The sequence below is a fragment of the Plectropomus leopardus genome, chromosome 1 (assembly GCF_026936395.1).
Source record: "Plectropomus leopardus strain MGB_pleo_1.0 chromosome 1, ASM2693639v1, whole genome shotgun sequence".
Taxonomy (NCBI): domain Eukaryota; kingdom Metazoa; phylum Chordata; class Actinopteri; order Perciformes; family Serranidae; genus Plectropomus; species Plectropomus leopardus.
In genome coordinates this window covers 25,954,686-25,974,820 of record NC_142176.1, presented here as the reverse complement: position 1 = coordinate 25,974,820, position 20,135 = coordinate 25,954,686, and the positions used below count along the sequence as shown (strand labels likewise).

The following is a 20,135-nucleotide window of genomic DNA, read 5'->3' as shown; positions in this document are numbered from 1 at the left end:
TTTCGAGTTTTTAATAATTGATTTGGTATTTTAGCAAAGTATTTTATACATAAATGAAAGTTTAGTCATAAAAACCTAATATTGTCTGTTTTCTGAAAGATCTTGAACATTATATGAAATTCGACTAACAAAAAGGCTATCAAGGCGCTTGATATTTGTAGGCCTATGTCTTTTCTTGGTTATTGTTCTGTTTGTATATGTTAAATTGAACACTGGATATTGAAACTTGGATGTGTAAATAAAGGATGAAAAAAATCCCCGAAAAGATTGAGTACACCTAAAAGACTGTGTATGCTCGACACATTCACACACAGCCACAGCGTCAAGGCCCGTGTATATTAGTGCGAGTGGGAACATGACCAGGATACTGAAGCAGCTTTTGTTTTTTTTTGAATAAAGAATAAAAATCGCTTTTTTCAGTTATTCCATACATGGCTCAAGCATATTTACAAATTCAGTCATGTAACAAACAGGAAATAGGACACTGAAAACGAAGCATACGAAAAACAAAAAAGACAAAAAAAGTGCAGAACGAACTATGTACAATTTACACACACACACACACACACACACACACACACACACACACACACATATAGCATATAGCATATATATTTATGATACTGATGCAGCTCTACAGGCTGTCGAGCTGTAACAATTTTGTATTTTCCCTCCTCCCTGCGTTCATACTGACCCATACCGACTCCATGGTGAGCTGAGTTTGCGCGTCAGCGTGCAACGTGGCGCCTGAATCCCTCTCCTGTTACGGACGTGCCGTTAACCAATGGTAGATATCCTGTCAGTGTAGGAGGCGGGGCTCTACCTGAAACGGACACAGTGATTGGCTGTACGTAAGGCGGCAGAAAACCCCGGTTTGGTTGCATACCTCCCTCAGGAAAAGGGGAACAGGATTGCCTAAAACGGTTTTGAGTGAGGACCGTAGGTGCTCTCAGTGGACCTGTGTGCAGGCTCAGGTGCTCTTTGCAGGTTTGGTCATCGCGCAGCTGCAACATTGTAGCAAAGACAGAGAGGCAGAAAGGTTAGTGTGTGTCGGCGAGCAGTGAAAGTGGCCACACAGCCGCTTGCTCATTGTGCATTGTAGTGTCACAGGCCCGTTTACAGACAGAACCAGCTTCATCCCTGACTGATGGACGTCCTCAGCTTCGTGTGCGCTGCGCTCCTGTGCACAGTTTTGGTGCACGGTAAGCCGACGTTAAGAAAAGAGAGAGTGCTTCATGACCCAGAGCTGAGCAGGCAAGCCCATGAGGACAATAAAAGCTTCCAATACGACCATGAGGCCTTTCTTGGCAAAGAGGAGGCCAGGACATTTGACCAGCTCACCCCAGAAGAGAGCAAAGACAGGCTCAGGTAAGCAAACACCGTCAGCACTGTGACACACGAGCTGATGTAAAGTCAGTGTTGGTGTTGCTGTCACAGGATGCGGACTCTTGTTTTTGTAAATCACGCACACTCACTTCTCTGCTGCTGGAGTCTGTTGCGTGTAAAACAGTTCAGGCTAAGGACATTAAACATTTACCAACATGAGCACAAGTGCCTGAGAAAGATGTGCATGCCAGCAGAATCTACAGGGCCAGATAAAAACGGTGCATTATTGCGCACTGTTCGCACACACTCCTATACAGTTAATTGCCAAGCCGAAATCTTAATTATACATCGTCATTAAAGAACCATTTGTAAGTGATGAAGTTGGAGTACAGTTGTGTTGCAGTTTGCATATAGAGCTGCTGTCACTAACTGTAGTGTATTTCATCATGTGCTACGTGACTGTTTGTATGCTTTTTTTTTTTTTTTTGCTTGGATGACAAGTTGGCACCATGTAACCCACGTTGGCTAAAAGGGCTTTCCTCCCCAAAGAAAACTCTTTCCTGTGGTGTTGAGAGTGGGAGGATCCCTTGTAACATCACAACGTGGCAACCCACGTCTAAGAATACACCCCAGCTACACTGCATTCTTTACTAAAATGGGTTTTCCTGCTCCTCCCTGCAAGAGTAGTTTCATTGAAGCCACGTCCCTTATAGTAAAAATGGTATCACCAAATATTTGTTTTCTCCCCTGCCTGCTGGTAATAATAGCATCATGGTGTATTGAGGTGAGACAGCCCAAATATTTGGCTTTTGTGATGGTCACTTATTCTTAAAAATGGGGCTGCACACTTATTGAAATATTATTCAGATGCAATATCCGTATCCCATTTTTTGATAACTTTAAAATGTGTCATGACATACTTTTTAAAATGAAGCATTATGGTGCTACAGTCATTCCTGATGTAAGGGAACATACTTGTTTGGTAAAGACCCCCACCAAAATCACATTATTGTTGTTTTATATTTTTTTCTTTAAAAAAGAAATGCAGAAATACCATTCCAATAAAATAGTGTCTCATATCACAATTGCAATATTAGTCAAAAATATTCACAATATGATTTTTTTTTTCTTTTTTTGCAAATCATGCAGCCCTACTTGAAAAAAAGGTGCCTGTTGTGGTACTTTACCATCTCGTTTGAATATTAAAAGTAATAACTCTTAAGAACTGTCTTTATTTTTGCCCCTTACAGTAAAATAGTGGACCGGATAGACAGCGATGCCGATGGCTACATCACCACAGCCGAACTCAAGGCTTGGATAAAACGTGTACAGAAGCGTTACGTTTATGAGAATGTGGCAAAGGTGTGGACAGACTATGACCTGAACAAAGACAACAAGATTTCATGGGAGGAGTACAAGCAAGCCACATATGGATACTACCTGGGTATGTGTGTTTTGGGCAGACTATGTCTTATTTTTTGTTGTTTCGTGTTTGTGTGTGTGTGTGTGTGTGTGTGTGTGTGTGTGTGTGTGTGTGTGTGCATGCGTGAATGCATGCATATGCATTTTGCCTAGAGCACAGTACTAATGGTCCAGTGTGTAAAATTTTGGGGATAAGTTGGCAGAAATGGTATATATTATAATAAGTATGTTTCCTTCAGTGCATAATCACCTAAAACTAAGAATTGTTGTGTTTTCGTTACCTTAGAACAAGCCAATTATATTTATATAGGGAGCTGGTCCTCCTCCGTAGAGATCGCCATGTTGCATCGCCGTGTTTCTACGGTAGCCCAGAATGTACAACCTCAACACTGGCTCTAGATAGGGCCGTTCGTGTTTCTGTATCGGCTACCATAAGCAGCAGCCTCCCTGCAACAAGCAGCATCAGAAAAACAACGTGAAACTGCCTTGTTTAACATTTTACCAGTTTTAATCACTTGGTCTGTTTATTTGGAGAGGGAGAGACCTCTGCCGATAATTTGGCTCCCAGTAAAAACCTCCTGAACAATGAGCGCCAAAGGATTTTCAACTGGTTTTCAATCTGCACCTCTTATTCCCCCTAAAACTTACACACTGCTCCTTTAAAGTGGCTATTGTTAAGTGTGACACTAACATGATTTAAATTCACCTCTCTTTAGCCAACCCAGAGGAGTTTGAGGAAGCAACAGACCAGTTCAGCTTTAAGAAGATGCTCCCTCGTGATGAGAGGAGGTTTAAAACAGCCGATGTGAACGGGGACCTGGCAGCAGACAGAGAAGAGTTCACATCGTTCCTCCACCCTGAGGAGTTTGAACACATGAGAGATATTGTGGTTCTGGTAAGCCCTTTGCAACCTCATGGTAATTAAGTATGATTAGAAAGAAGCAGGGTGGTGAGACAAGGCTGGCTCTGTGTACACTAAGCTCAGTGTCAGACATTCACACTTGGATTTAGGAGAAAAATAAAACTCCCCAAATTTAGAGTTTTATCATTTTTCTGTCCACTATATGAGATATTATTTAATTACAGGAACTGATTTGAGTTTTTTTTTCCATGTCTTTAATCCGATGGGCTGCTTGGATGAATGTGCTACATTTAGATAACTTCTTAATGAAATTTTAACTGGGCCAGGAAATGATTGACTTTTTCTTTTTTTTTTTTGGGAACAGGTCCAGTGGGATGGACTGACTGTCCCATTTAAGACTCAATCTTTAAATATAAATTTGGCTTCGTGGAACAGTTGCGTGGCAAATGTTAGCAGTGATGCACTATGCTGCTCTGTTCATAAAAGTTGTACTACCCATTTGACAGACTTAATTATTAATGTCTCATTTTTCTGACGTCATCAAATGTTACCAACTGTTCAGCCGGTGGCGTCTTCACTGATTGTGGTGAATCTGGCTGAAGCTTCACGTGTTTCTCACAGTGGTTAGACTCCCTTTTTTTGCGCACAACAGATCTTTCACACAACATGCAACAATGAGTAATTGATGCTTTCTGTAGTCATATGAGATAAAAAAAAAGAGACACTTTTCAGCTTTAGAAAGGACATGATTGTAGGCTAGCCGGACAGATCACTGAAGGAGCCTGTATTGCAGGTTCAGGCAGGGACATGATGTCATCTCACCGACTGCCAACTGCACACCTACACGCTCATTCATATAACAGAGCACTCTGTTTAAGTGTCCGGCTTTGCTGATATCCGCTTCTGCTGCTGCGATCTGCTTTCAGAGGCCAGAGACCTCCACTGCATTACACTGTAAACTGAGGAACTAAAACCCTGACCGGTTTCTTTCTTTGTTGTGTAGCCTCCTCAGTGTCCTCTAGGTACATCACAGCATGGTTGTTTGAAATGGTATATCCCATAATGTCTTTATCGCCGCGTTTACATCGCCCCAGAAAGGCTTTAAAATAGTGAAACACTGGAAAACAAAAGTATGATTCACCACAAAGGCTCCAACTTGTCTTTTTCTGATTTACGGTGAAGAACCATTGACTCTTCCAGCCAAAATCTCGCAGTAGTCATGAGGAAGTGGTCGTACATGGTGTGTTCATTGTGTGCCATTCGTTATTGAAAATTTTGATGTTACATATTTGCTTTCTTATGTAGCGCACTGAGCTCCCTCTTTTTTCCCCAAAGGCTTACAAAATGGCTTTCTAACTACTGCCAGCATATTAATGTCAATTGTAAAGTAGCGCTGGATGTTATAATTTAAAGTCCATATCACAACATATGAGGGCTGGGCAGCATATTGATATTGTATCGGAATTGTGATATGAGACTAGATATCATCTCAGATTTTGGAGATCGTAATATCATAAGTTTTATCTTTCTCTGGTGAAAGGCAGCTTTTCAGTGATGTCATTTTCTGAACTTGTCTGACTATTCTAGCTGTTCTATTATTTGCCTTTGTAAACATAGTCATTATATCACCCAACTTTAAAACACATCGGCACATTTATCTCAGCGATGATAAATGTGTTTTTTTAGTCCAACATTACATTTCCCTTGTCATGTTGGCTTACATTTTAAACATGTGTTTGTTTTTTTAATTAATACAGGCAAAAAAAAAAAATACTGGCACAGTGATATAATGACTCAACTTTACCTCACAAAAAAGTAACAACCTGACAAAAAGTAAAAAAAAAAAAACCAAGTAAAATAGATACCAAATTAAATTAATAGGATCCCCTATGTTCATCTTCTTCATCAGAGCAGTTTGTCCTTTTTTCATGTTATGTAGTGCCAAGTTGAAATTGTTTATAGAAAATGTTTTTCACATAAGAAATGGGATTTGCAATGCATTTTTTAGGAAACTTGGAATCCGATATGCTTTTGATTGAGCTTTAAATGTAAATGTTTTACCTAACAAAATAATTGTATTTATTACCATTAATATGTTTGTCCAGATTGATGATGACCTGTGACCCATTTTTGGTTCAGTGAGAACGAATTCAGACTATTAACCCTTTTCTAGGGAAATTATTGAATAAACTATGAAAATAATGTTACTGACTGACTTAAAATTTTTATGTATTCTTGACAAGTGCATCACAGGAATTCACGTGCTGCTGAAATGTACAGAGAATCTCTCTCACCGTCAATGTTTACAGAGGTCTATAGTGGTTTGTAAGTTTTATATTTTTTATGAACATATCCCTTCTTGTTTACACGCAACCCTCCACAGGTTAAGTGGGTATAGGAAATGGATGTCCATGTTTATTATTAGTCAGCTATTGGACTACTGGAGCTACATGGCTGTAAATCATTTATCAGGGTTCGGAGCGAGCATCTCACCTGCAGGTACGGATGCACACAGTGATTTCAATCTGTGTAGCTGCGTGTGTGTGTTATCCCCAGATGCATTGCAATTAGCAGACATGTATGTGTGGTTAATGATCAGCTCACACGGCAAGCCTTTAAGTAACCGTTCAGTCAGATTCACAGGATGTGAGATCTGCTTTCTGACAGGGATTTAAAGTCCAGTGTTTGCTAAAGTGTGTATCATCTTTTAACGCGGAGCGTTTGGCTCTCATCAGGAGGGAATCCTGTAATCGTGGTGTCAGCCTGCCTGCCAACTGTAAGCTGACCCTCATGTATTCACTCGTCCTGCCTGAGGCGACATGTTTCTCTTTTATTACTCAAAGTGAAAGTTCCACTATTGTTGACCCCTGTGTCTCCCCTTTAATGACATCATTAACTCTTTGTGATTACAGGAAACCCTGGAGGACATTGACAAAAACGGCGACGGACACGTGGATGAAGACGAGTATATTGGTGAGTTTAATCAATGAATTGAAATGAATAAGGTTAAATCAGTTAAGATTAGCAATATTGAATTTGATGTAATAAAAGACAGTGAACAGTAGCATGAACTGATAAATGAGAATATAGTAAAAATGGTAAACATGGACATTCATAATCATAAACTGTCATGGAAAACCTGGAAAAGTCATGGAAATTCCTTATCTATTTTTTCCAAGCCTGGAATAGTCATGGAAAGTCATGAAATTGTTTTTTGAGAAGCAAATGAAATAAATTGTTAGAGTAATCTACCTTCCACATATGTTTATTCATTTTCTCCCTTCGTTTTGTCTGTCCCTGCATCTGTGCCAGCTAGCTAAAACTGTTTTATTATTAAAAATGTTTTATTTATTTTTAAGAAAATGCATTGACTGTGTCTGTAGTTTGAAGTAGTTCAAGTGAAGATAAACATAACCAATTATTTAATTTGGGTTAGGTTGCTGTTTAATTTTCATATTTGAAGTAAAGCATGCTATACAGTTCTGTTTGTGTTATATGTTGTAATGGTCATAGAAAAGGAAAGGTTTTTTGAATTTTCTCCATGAAAATGTGTGGGAACCTTGGTAAACCCTCTGCATAGAAAAGGGCAATAACAAGCCAGTCATCACAGACAAAGGGATTGACTGTTAAGCTCTGGAATTTTTGGATAAATGAATCGAAGTTGTGTTTTTTGCATGTCTTCCTTCTATGGTTTCCATAAATTGAATTGTAAATGTTTTTTTTTAACTATGAACATTAACTCACTACTGTACATTTTTTCCATTCTGTTGTTTTTGGCTGTTTCAGCTGACATGTTTGCTCATGAGGACGGGGGTCCGGAGCCGGACTGGGTCAAGACTGAGAGGGAACAGTTCTCTGATTTCCGAGACTTGAACAAAGACGGTAAAATGGATCAGGATGAAATCCACCACTGGATTATGCCACAAGACTACGACCATGCTCAAGCTGAAGCCAGACATCTGGTGTACGAGTCTGACCAGGACAAGGTGCGTTCTTTCAGCTGCAACAACATGTTTAAGATCCATTTCTTGTCTTCATGTGTATATGAGGTCATGTCCACTCGAAAAACCATCCATTTGATAATGCTCTCTATCTGTTGACCCTTTTCAGTTTACTCTAGAATCCTACACAAGTACAACTTTATGGATACAACTTGAATATTATTATTATTATTGCAGTGGCCATGGCCCGAGATAAACAAAATATGTCTTTTTATTTTGTTTTTTAATTTTTTTTAACATATTTATGTATGAAGAATATTAGAATAAGACGTATTTATCCTTTCCTCCCTCCTTAGGACCAGATGCTGACCAAAGAGGAAATCCTTGAAAACTGGAACATGTTTGTGGGCAGCCAGGCCACCAACTATGGAGAGGACCTCACCAAGAACCACGACGAGCTCTGAGCTGTCAGTGCAGCTTCTGATGAGTGAGTGTTATTGTATGAGGAGAGTTGGTGAACATCTTTGTCTTTAAAGACAGAATCACAGACTCTTGCACCTCCTCCCACCACCGCAACCACCACTCTGTCCTCTCCTCCTGACGGTGCGAAAGGTGTCAGAGTGCCGGATTGTAAACCAACACTATAGACACCAGACAAGAGGAGGGACAAAGGGCCAGTTCTACCACTAACACTAAGGCCCCGTCTTGGTTTCACACAGACAATTTTGTTTCTGACATTCAGGAGCAAAGTCCGACCCCTTGGATTAATATTCCATCAATGGTGCCTTCCAGCCGCATCGCCGGCTTCGCTGCCTCAGAGATCTGTGTAGATAGTCTTTAAAAAAAACTGTAAAAGCTAAACGCCAAGCTTTAGGTGAATTGTCAAACATTTTTTGATCGAAATGTTAATGTGAAAGTACAACACAGAACATTTATTCTGATTTTATTTATTTATCAAATCTCTTCCGAGCTTTAGGTTTGAGAGGAGTGAAGTGTTTAAACTAGAGTTTGTTTTCACAATGATGTTTCTTTGTTTACAGTTTTCCTGGCCATATGATTTTCATGATTTGATGTTTTTTTATTAGTTAAGTGCTTCAATAACTGTTAAGTAACTGATGTTTAATGGCATGGTTTTTGCACGCGTTTGGTTTTAGTGTAGCCTGTGAAAGATCATTTTTCTACATACTTAGTTTGAATTGTATTTATTGGTCCAACAGTGTGCTCCATTTTTTTATGACCTTTTCTGATGTTACATTTGAGCTTTAACTTTTTACAACTGTCATATTTAATTAAGATTGTGTTTTGAGTACTTTATTGGTTTAAATACGCGTTACATCACTCCCAGGTGAGGTCATCTTTTTGTATCTGATATAGGCCAATAGACCAGATTTACCTTCACTGCATTTGTTATTGTATATTCTGTATAAGCCTGGTGTTTTTGAACATCAGAAATTCATCTTTTGTCTTTTTAATGACATTTTTGTGTTGTTCAGTGGATAGTTTGTATGACAGGTGCATAGAACTATGCAAGTCATAATAGATCAAACTACAACCAAAATTTGTAATTTTAGTCACAATTGTCACTTCATACAGTTTTTTTTTCCTTTTAAACTTTTTCTTTCTGTTGTGTTTTATTGTGCCACACCTCATTGACTAAATAGTCACAAATGCGCACAAATGCATCAACATGTCTCCCTTTCATCAATGCACATACTCATTAATTGTGTCAAAATAAAAAAAGAAAAAAGAAAATGTATGGTGTGTTAAGTTGCAAAGCACCGTCATTGAATTTGTAATTATTTCTATTTTGAGTATAGAGACAAAGCATGCTCTGTTCACACTTCATAAATATGATGGGCACCTTAAAGGGATAGTTCAGTATTTTGGGAAATGCACTTATTCTCTTTCTTGCTGAATTAGAAAATAAGGTTAATACTGATAGCAGCTAATTATCTTAGCTTTTCTTAGTACAAAGACTGGAAATGGGGAAACGGCAAACCTGGCTCTGTCCACAGATGACCGCTTATTTTGTCTGCTCCATGTGTGGCAATAACGCTGACGACAAAACTCCTGGAAGTTCCTGTGGCTGGACAAGAAAATGTGCCAACACATAACTCCCTGTAAAACCATAATATTGGTTTTACATGTGGGTCTTTTGTACAGATTAAACAAATTAGATATAATGTGTTTATTAGCTGTAGATTTACATTTGGTCAAAGTGAGGCAAGCGGTTTCGAGTATTCATGCCAACCTAACAGCTGCTGTCAGTAGCTTCATAAGCAGTGATTGGTAATATACTGAAAATTTACACTCAAGTTAAAGAAAAGTACAGTTACTCCCACAAAAAAAATCACACTAGTGAAAGTGAAAATTACCTTTTGAGAAATCTAATTCTAACATATAGCTACAGTTAGTTATATTTTTACCTACAGTATGTGCAACGTAGCCAACTTTAATGAGCTTGTGGAAGTTAGAAGAGAAAATTTTAAAATGCACAAGCACTTCATCATGCAGGCCAAATGCCCTTTTTTCGATTTTGTTATGGACATTGTTGCATCTGCAGAAGAGGTGTGTTCCCTCCCTACTCTCAGTTCCAACATTTAGAGCAGACTGGTTGTAACAAAGCTATATATGTCAAATACAGTGAAGAAAAAAAGTAGATTACTGTCTCAAAAATGTACTTGGGTAAAGAGTAGAAGTACAGAAAAGTACATGTGCCTTTAAAAAAAAGCCACCTTTTTATTCATGTGCATTCCCACTTGTAAACTGCATCACTACCTACTGCTCGTACATTAAAATGGTACTAGGGCCCATAACAATAAAATACCATAAAATCAGCGCAGTAAACTAAGTTTGTAGTTTTGTAGCATCTACATTGACATACGAAAAATTGACGAGTCATGTTAAAATATTAACCCTAAATATGCATATCTATCTCTATCCTGGTGTGGAATAAAATAAGGTTTTCCCCAAAAAATATTAAAACAAAATTATAGGCTTGTTCTAAATCTACTATAAAAACCATGAATAAACTATTCACTCAAATGAATATTCTCTTATTTTCTTTGATTTGCATGTCAGACCCAGATGCAGTGATGATTGCTGGGTAATGTTTGCATGCCGTTGTCCAATCTTAAATCTCTCTTTGATCACGTGACAAGACCCTGTAGAGGTGAAGTGCAAAATCTGTCAACACTGAGCCAAATGAGAAGTCCGGCTATTCAAACACAAAAGCAAAATAGACAAGAGAGAAAAGAGCAGGAGAAGAAGGATGCAAAGCTTCTTTTATTACACTCTTTTGGATTTTTTTTTCAAACAGTCGCCAGCTCTGACATGCCTCTTGTGCTAACAAACATGTAGCAGGTAAGCTAACATTAGCAGTAATCTAGATAACGTTGGTCAAAATAATTGCAACTTTAGACTATTTTGCCATGTAACTTTTAAGACAAAGCATACCTGTATTATGTAGGCTACGTTGTGGGAAACTTGGAAATTAATGTCTCTATCAGGTGGATAGCTAGCCTATGAAATGTTATGTTAGCTTACTAATAGCCTCGTAGATGCTAGCTATTCCTAGCATTAGATAATTTATATGTATATTTTCGGTCGCAGGTCTAACTAGTCGAGACAGAAGCATTCAAATAGGTGAGTACAAGTGCTTTTTCAGGGGAGTTTGGTGTATCTGGTGGGCCGCCGTGCCCCTGTTTTAAAAGGTTGTTGTTATTTGGGAGCCGCCAAGCACCTGTTTCATTGTATGTGTTTACTGTTGTTTGTGTTTACTGCTGTGGGTAAACTGTGTATATGCTGCTGTAGCTGGCCATTTTTTAGGACATGGTGTTGTTTGTTGATAAGCATTGCAATGCAGCTCTCTTATTTACGATAATCTGTTGCCTCTATGTTGAAGAGGAGTGCAGTTGTGGTGAGTGGTGAGGTTGTTGATCTAAAAATACCTGAAAAAGTCTGCTATCATTTCAGCAGCAGTGAAATAGAGAGATTATATGCTCTCAGGTGCTTGTTGTCATGTTTCAAAAGTTTGACTGCCACAGCTCTATTTATGGCTCTGATAGCTTACAGTTTGACCTCTGCAAATACAATAGCTTAGGAAACACATTCCTACTGTAAAATGTAACACATCTGTTACTTTATATATTCGCCTCATTGTGTGTGCATATCTAAGTGTATGTGTATGTCTGCGCATGTGTGCTTCCCAACTAAGAGCCAGGGGCCCATCATAAATACCTACACTGGAAACTGTCATTACTGACTTAACCACTGCCAGTGGTATTAATCCGCTCATCTGACTTTAGGAAAGAAAATAAATAAAATCATCTCCCAATATAATACACTATTCCTATAATCAACTGATTTATTTCACTCTTGTGGCTCCATTTCTTCAGTTAAAAATAGCGCACTCTTAAATGCAGCTTTGTGTCATATAATAGTTTTTTAACTCTTAAACTTGACAGCCATGTTTGATAAATACCACAGTGTACTCAGAATGATCTAAATATATATTTAGAAAATCGATAAAAGTTAAAATACTGGTCTCCTCACATATAGATTAAGCTCCTAATTCCTAATTTTCTTGTCTCCCTGCTATTAAAGAAGTGGGATACAAGTGAACACATTTAATTCACTCACAGTATTCAACATTCAGATTCCAGGTTACAGCACATAATACTTTGAACACCCTTTCAGTCCAGACTGGTACAGTATACTGAGCTACTTTCTCACAATTTCCTAGTTGATATTCTGCTGTTAATACTCATTCATTACTCATACTAATACTCATTCTGCCTCTGCTCACAAGCAAAGGACAACATTTAAAGACATGTGGCTCCCATGTTGTTGTGCATTTGACTAATTTTGGTCATTTTTTTTCTCTTTCATTTATTGTTTCCTACTGCTCGTATGTGTGCTACATGTGCTTAAAGTTTCACATGGGCAAACAGTATCTCAGGTAGCTATATTGGATATAAGCAGTTCAAATGTTCAAGTCTGCATTCGACTTTTGACTCATTGAACATCAGGAACAAGCGGATGCTGTTAACACTTCTCATGACTAATTGCAGTCCGCACACACGCACAGCGGAGATGGAGTTAAGCTGACTTGCTGTTGCTGCTGGCTGTTGCAGTAAAACTCTCAGATGTAACTGAGAAAGCAGCTCTGCCACCCAGCCTGTCCCCTCTGCTTGCTCATGTGGAACATATGGATATATGTGTGCCAGTTAGCAAGACAAGTCAAGCGGGACCAATGCGATAAAGCTCATTAGGAACAAGGGGACAGGGCGATGTATGTGTGGGCTGTGTTATTCTGTTGTGATGTAGGACCCTCTTCAAACACTCTCAGACCGTGACTGCAGGAAGCCAAAAATGTCTGGAAAGCTATTAAATATTCAGGTCTTGTTTGATATTTTGACTTCTCTATAAATTTCTTTGACATTAACCGGGTTTAAATAACTTTGTAAGACGGCGACATGACAATAACAATGATTACTTCATAAAAATGTGCAGAAATAGGTTACCAAATTCTGGCGTTGCTCCACTTGTGCAGCTTCATCCAAGAATACGAATTCCTTTTCGGATGAATTCCCTCTTTGTTCATCTGACAAAAAAGCTCCAGGTCTGAGGAACATTCAATGTGGAGGTGTTGCCTGTAGTGACATTTGAAGTTTTAGTTATTTTTGGTCCTCATAATGCCCATCGGATAATCTAATAGCTGCTCTATTGCCTTGCTAAAGAGTGCGAGGTCAGTCTTGCATCATGCATTTGAATAATTGGAGGCCTAAAACACTAAGTAGCTCGATGTACATCCTCCAAATAGCATATGAGGTTTGTCATGTGTCAGGGTGCATCTGTGTGTCTTGGCCAGTGTGTGAGAGAAGGTGGACGAGTATTAGTGGAGATGTAAAAGAACCAAATATGTGTTTGCCCGAGCAAGATGGGGGCACAAGGAGTATCTGTGCAGCGCGCCTCGCGGTCATGTTTAACAGCCTGCCCCTCCTGTTTATGATAGGTTCCTAATCATTCACACTGGGGGAGTGTGTGTACAGTAATGCCTTCAGACAGCTCTCATATGAGTGTCTGCGTGGATCAACCCCTCTCCGCTGATAATAATGAGCCCTCTGGGTGAGAACAGGGTGGAGACAGAGGAAGAAGAGGGTCATAAAGTGGAGAATATTAATGTCTGAGACCATAAGCCCCCCCATCCAGTATAATTTTCACTTAGTCTTGTCCACCAACAATCTCTTTTTAAAGAGCTGTTTCTACACTGCCATTCTCATATCGGCAATTAACAGCAGCAAACCCAAAATGACTACTACAATTAAACTGCCTGCATAACAAACTATACAGTTCATCAGCTCCCCTGCTCCTCTCTGACTCTTATCATCACGATGCCCTATTTTTCATCGGGATATATCCGCACTCTCTCAGCCTTGTCTTTTATCTCTTGTGTTTGTTCCATCCTCCCTGGGGATTTGTAGCCCACTGTGTTGTTTGTAATGATCTTTGGGACATCTGACCCATCCTGTGCTGAGGCTTTCATAACAGGCTTTCTGCCTGTTATATAATAACATGCATAATAGCCAAAAAACAGCACAATCTCTGTTCATTATCGAGCTGTTTAGACAAAACATTTGATATTTACCAAGCTGAATAAGAACTTTATTTGACTCTTTTCCCTAACATGACAGCTCGAAGGAAAGGCTTTTCCTTTGTCTTCTCACTAGAGGTCAAATTATAGTTTAAGTGCTGAAAGTGCAGTAAATGAGTCAAATGCATACTGTAACCACCTACAGAAGAACTTCTTTTTTTTCTTCATGCTAAAACCAGGGGTGTACGGGCCCCTGGGCACAAATATGCAAAAGGCCCCCCATCTCATGGGAGTAAGACACACATACATACACACGTCATAGTTGTTTAGCCTTGTTTTGTGTCATTGTTTTGCATCTCTTTGTAGTCATAATGCATCTTTTTGTGGCTTCATATATCTCTAAAGTCACTTTGTGTTTCTTGCAGGAAATGTTGTTTCTTTTTTGGTCATTTTGTTTCTCTTAATTATTATGTTGCCCATTTTTGTAGTTATTTTGTGTCTGTTAACAGTTCCTTTGCATCTCTTTATGGTCATTTTGAATCTCATCCTGCTCAGTACGTCTTAATTTGAGCTGCAATGTGCAGATGAGGGCTTGGGGGCTGCCCTTACACTCTGCCTGTGTCCAGTAGGCCTGTTCAGAACTCATTTTGTGTATATAACATTCAGAATAATAACATTGTTATTGCTATTATTGCTATCACTACCATAATCTATAGTATTACTTCAAGGAATACTTCTCAGTGTGCTAATAGTTAAGTTCATAATGCTATTAGGGCTGTGTATTGACAAGAATCTGGTGATATGATACATATCACGACAGGAGTTACAATTCAGTATAATGCGATGCTATAAGCAAGTATTGCAATTTTTTCTAATCTGTTTTAGAAGCCAGCAGTACACCTTTCCTCTGAGGTCATTTGTCTGTGAATTTGGCAGTTTTGCTAACCTAAATAGAGGAGTTTACATCCTACCATCAAAAACGTACATATGGAGGATATCTTATATGTAGATTACAGTTAGTTCCTCATGTTCCTCAAGCGCCAAGCCCACATGAACTTAAAAAGACGCCCAAAATACAGTTGCAGCGGTGAAACATTTGTCAGACATGTCACACTTGATTTTTTGTTTGTTTGTTTACAATCATTGATTCAGAGGAGTCCATCACGAAAAAAATGTGGCTCTTTAATCATCATTTAATGAACAATGAAACATAAAATGAAGTTAATGAACTTAAATCACACGAAGAACAAACATGTTGAAGTATTTTAAGGCTCTATGATTAAATGTGACTACTGAAGAGCAATAAATAACGCATACAGGATTTCTCCACCAGAAATTCCTGCCAGTGTTGAATAAGCGACATTTAGACCCTTTGATAGGAAATTCATAAAAAAATATTATTGAACAGTTACGTAAGTAAATAGTTTAAAAATCCAAATGATAAAATTTGTGGTGTGGTGGAGAAGCTGCATTGGATGAATTTGGACATATGACCTCACTTTTTCTAAAACGCTGGCGACAGCCCTGATGCTGCGCAGATGATTCCCTCTGTGTTTGTGCAAGTTGTGTGATTGTATGTGCGTGTCACGTGAATGTAGGCTAATTCAGCGCCTCGCATGTTTCTCCTTCTGGACAATGAAGCTTGAAGAAATCCATCAATCTTTCATGTCATCTCAGAGAAAGTGGTTATCTCTCCTCTCCACCACCGCAGGCCTTTACTCCCCCTAGTGGTGACGAGACAGAACAAGAGACAAGCACCTCTCTTTTTAACAGCTGCACTTGTGCTCGTCTATCATCATGAGTTTTTATGTGCCCATCAACGCAGTGTAGATAGGGAATTGGTCATTAATGACTACACAATTAGAGAGAAGGCTTTAAAGAGCGATACATTTCAATTTAGGAGCCATAAACCTAGTGAGATGGTAACTTATTGTAACTGCCTCTGAAGTAATGGGAGCCCTTTGGACTGAGGTCAGGATGACTCAAAATCAGTTTCAAACAGCTTTTACACAGCTGCTTCGCTGCTTTAGTCGCCCACTCATTCTGACAGACCACTGCACATCTTCTAATGATAAATGCAGAGAGAAACTTTTTAAGTTTTAATTAAAAGATGGGCAAAGTGGCCCACAGTGGAGTTGTTTTCATGACAGTGAGGGTGGAGAAAAAACTATCCCAGTGAGACTGATGTCTTTGGACAAAACGCCTCTCTCGCTCCATTTGTCAACATTTGTCTCTTTCCTTTCTCTGGTCCTCTCTCCCCATGTCCCAGCATCTGGATACCTTTGGGATGGAGGGGAGGAGAGGGGAGACCTTGTTTCATCCCTCCCATCCCGCTGTTCCCCAGGGTGCTTGGGTTGGTTTGTGATCTTGTGTCTCACATGATAGAGACACATCTAATCCTGTTAGGCGTTAATATCTTCCAGTGGAATAGAGGAGACAGCAGGAGGGAGAAGAGAGGAGAAGATGAAAGACAGTATGATTGAGGAGAGAGGGGAATATTTAAAAGGCTCTCCGTTTGCTGGCCCACATATTGGTTTTGGGTTACTGTACATGTGTGTGTTTGTGTTTCTGTGTACCCTCATGGGATCCTCACGGCTGCTGCCTGCATATCTGACAGACTCCTCTCAAGGTGTTTTCCCCTCGCTGTCTTTCTGTATCTGCTCCATCTCTGCTCCCTGAGTGAGAAAGTTTACCCTCTAGGCCCCATCTGAGCTCCAGGCCCCCAAGGCCTCTGCATTCCCAGAGCTCAAACACACCGGAGCCCCTCAGGCTCCCTGCTTTACCAGAGGGAATACCCCCAAGAACCCCTAGGCCCCTCAGACTGTGGAGCAGCAGCTCTGCACAAGAGAGCCAGCCCGAGGGGAGGGGGGGGACGCTGTCTGGGAATACAACTAAGAGCATGCTTCACTTAACATTTGAGCAATCCCTGACAGCGCCTCCTGTTGGCGTAGCATTGTTTTTGCATGCAGGCCTCCTTGTAACCCCGTTTAGTTTCCTCTCTGGGGCCTTGACCTTGTTAGCAATCCCTCGGGGCTCATAGAGGCCTCTGTGTGCTACATGTTCATTGACCTTTCCTGCTCCCGGAGGTTTAATAACGTCTTTTTGGCCCAAAGAAACACAGCCGGAGCTTTATAGTGATGTCGTTTGCACCTGGGACTTTACTGAATGACACACTGACAAATATAACTCCTTATCAGACCAAGTATATAACATTTTGCACATATGGAATGAACTGCACTTGTTTTTGGCTTTCATTGTGACAGTGAGGTTAAATCACGCTTGCATTCAAAAAGAAAACCTTTTGGGGGGGTTGCGCGTGGATACGGAGGCTGTGAAGCTAGCAGGCCTGCTGTCCTACAGATGTCTTGGGCTGTGCGTTACCAGGTGTACGTCACCTGAGATTACCCACGCTGACACCCCTTGAAGGCAAACAGCCAGCAGTACAGCTGAGGGGGCATCTGGTGGCGTGTGTGAATGCGAGTGTGTGTGTGTGTATGCGTGCATATGTGTGTGTTCATGCATTCAGATCAGTGGTAACGTTTGGCAGAATAGGACTGAGTGCAGACATTTGTGGCGTTATCAGACATTACACTTTCTCCAACTATCTCCAATCAGAGGCAATCTATTGAAGGAATCAGGTCGATCGGGTTGAGGTCTCTGAGTGTATGTGATAATGATGTCAGTAATAATTGAGGATGTTTAAAGCATGGACTCCTCACGCGCCACGCAGCCTCGGCATTCTCCAGTTAAGAGTGAACTGGAGTGAGTAAAATGTTCAACTCCGCTGTCCCTCTGATCTTCCTCCGCTTCCTGGGGCCCCTGCAGAGAGAGAACAAAGAGAAGCACTTCTTAATCAAAGTGCATTGGATTAAGAAGCAGAAAAAACAGAACATCACAGAGATACTACCTCGCAGCCATTAAGTGAATTGGAAAACAACCTGAAAAACCACTTTAAATGAGCGGTCTGTGACCCTGAAATAGGAGAACGGCATTTTAATCTTTCTGTTAGTTTGGCCGGTGTCAGGATCTGCTGTGGAAATGAATGCAGCAGTGCAGAAGCAGATGTGTGTGTGTGTGTGTGTGTGTGTGCAATGGAGTAGGTTTTGTTTCAACATCGGGAGGGACACCAGTCCGTTCTCAATCCAAACTCATTAAATACTGCCGCTTTGTAAGTGATGTTGGCGGGCGGTGGCAGTTTCCCATAATATAAAGAGCTAAAAGTGGCCATCGGGTTGGCAGAGAGGGGAAGTAGATGGATCCAACAAACCCTGGACTTTCACCCAGGAGCCCGCTGTTTGCTTCTCGTGTAAAAATTTAAGCCAAACCATGATGGGCTTTTTTTAAACCTAACCACACGCTTTTGTTGCCTATAAACATAATAGACATAAAAACGAAAATAAAGTGTTTTAGCCACAATCTAATCCCGATTTTCCATCAGCTCTTTGCAGAGTCAAACTATGCTGCGCCCATTTGTATTTACATTGTCAGTTTAGATGCGTTGTGCCACGCCAAACCTTGCTGGAGATGGATCTTCTCTGGAGTAGGTCCAAAAGCTCAAACACCTGCCCTCAAGTGGGTAGCTGTGACGTCTCTCCGACCACAGCCAAACCCTAAGGCCCCCCCTTCTTCCCTGAAACAAGCATGTGCGTGTGTTGTGATACTCCACTCACCTCTGTCTGTGCAGGAGAGCAGAGCGACTTTTTTTAAAAGTCTCTGTGTGTTCAGCTCTCAGTACGTTTGTATCTTCTAACTCAGTCTCTTTGGTTTAGAGTTGTTTCATGTCCACAGTCAGAAGTCTGTAAAGTTGCTAAACCCAACATTTCCTTGTTTTGCAACTTCACAGTTAAAGCTTTTACATATCAAAATAAAGGGGGACTGTTATTGTCAAGTGTCTGTAGGAAATGAAGTATTTATCACTTTATCAGTGGCGATTTATTATTATTATTATTATTATTATTATTATTATTGTTTGTTAGCAGCTTTTCTTCTATAAAAATGATTATGCTAGTACCACAGAGAGGAAAGAAAGAGCAGAAACAGCCTCAGTTAGATGTTAGATAATGAGCTGCAGACAATAGGCACTTCTGCAAATAGCTCACCTTCAACAGGTAAACTTTTTTACCAGTCTGCTGTATGATGGAAAAACATAAATCCATAAAAAACACACTGGAAAAATAATGGAGGACTTTAGCCCACTGCTTTACACATCATCACTCAAGACCAGACCCATCAGTTAAAGATACACCTTAAAGCAGGTAGCCCTCTTGTAATGGAAGAGCAAATCTCTGCAGCGCTCCCCGGGCCTGGCTGGTCTCGGGCTGAGTAATGCCAAACCAGGCCACTGATGGAAAACCAGCATAAGTGTATTTTACAAAAGACTGTATGCATGTATCAAGCAGAAACTGTATATAATTAAATTTAAGTTTATTTTAAAACACTCAATGCATTTAATTGAAACATTGTCCCCAAACATGGGACTCAGGAGGGGGCCCAGCATGTCATATTGAGACATAGAGGTCCACTGACAAAGCGGTGGTATTTGACTAGTTGGGATGAAAACACGTTGGGGACATGGACTGTAAAACGATGGACGATATGATAGCTCCACACAAGTAAGGCCAGAGAAATCTCAATTGCCCCCTGGTGGAAGAGACTGCAGTACAGGTCATAACCCCGCCCCCTCCATGTTAGCATATGAAACATGGGCCAAATTAAAAACTCAAAGTAAACATCAAATAATTTTATTCCCCAAAGATAGTTTCTGTCATTTTAGGGATTTTTTGTTTATCATGATGATGTTTGCTCAAGTGTTCATTTTTTGTGATAAGTTATTTGATGCTATAAAAAAAAGGAGATTTTGCATTCTTTCCATGGTGTTACTCGTGATTTGTTGGACGGGTGAATGGGCAGTAACTCCACCACCACGGAGGTCGCTACTCTTTGGCTCCAAATGGAGTCACCAGTGCAAAATGGCAGCGCCTGTGCCCGG

At 40.1% G+C, this 20,135-nt stretch overlaps 1 protein-coding gene across 1 annotated transcript; it reads left to right on the top strand.

Moving 5' to 3' along the window:
* The first annotated feature begins 662 nt into the window (after positions 1 to 662).
* Positions 663 to 9,303, top strand: rcn1 (reticulocalbin 1, EF-hand calcium binding domain). Its single transcript, XM_042485988.2, has 6 exons — positions 663 to 1,368; positions 2,577 to 2,770; positions 3,465 to 3,643; positions 6,523 to 6,583; positions 7,397 to 7,596; positions 7,908 to 9,303. The coding sequence occupies exons 1-6, from the start codon at positions 1,148 to 1,150 to the stop codon at positions 8,013 to 8,015; spliced, it is 963 nt and encodes a 320-aa protein (XP_042341922.1). The 5' UTR covers positions 663 to 1,147; the 3' UTR covers positions 8,016 to 9,303.
* The last annotated feature ends 10,832 nt before the right edge of the window (positions 9,304 to 20,135 follow it).

Bases quoted from the DNA above. Each gene is read 5' to 3' on its own strand.
- rcn1 (XM_042485988.2), top strand. From the start codon at position 1,148: ATGGACGTCCTCAGCTTCGTGTGCGCTGCGCTCCTGTGCACAGTTTTG. The intron at 2,771-3,464 runs GTATGTGTGTTT...ACCTCTCTTTAG, and splicing joins CACATATGGATACTACCTGG to CCAACCCAGAGGAGTTTGAG. The intron at 6,584-7,396 runs GTGAGTTTAATC...TGGCTGTTTCAG, and splicing joins GGATGAAGACGAGTATATTG to CTGACATGTTTGCTCATGAG.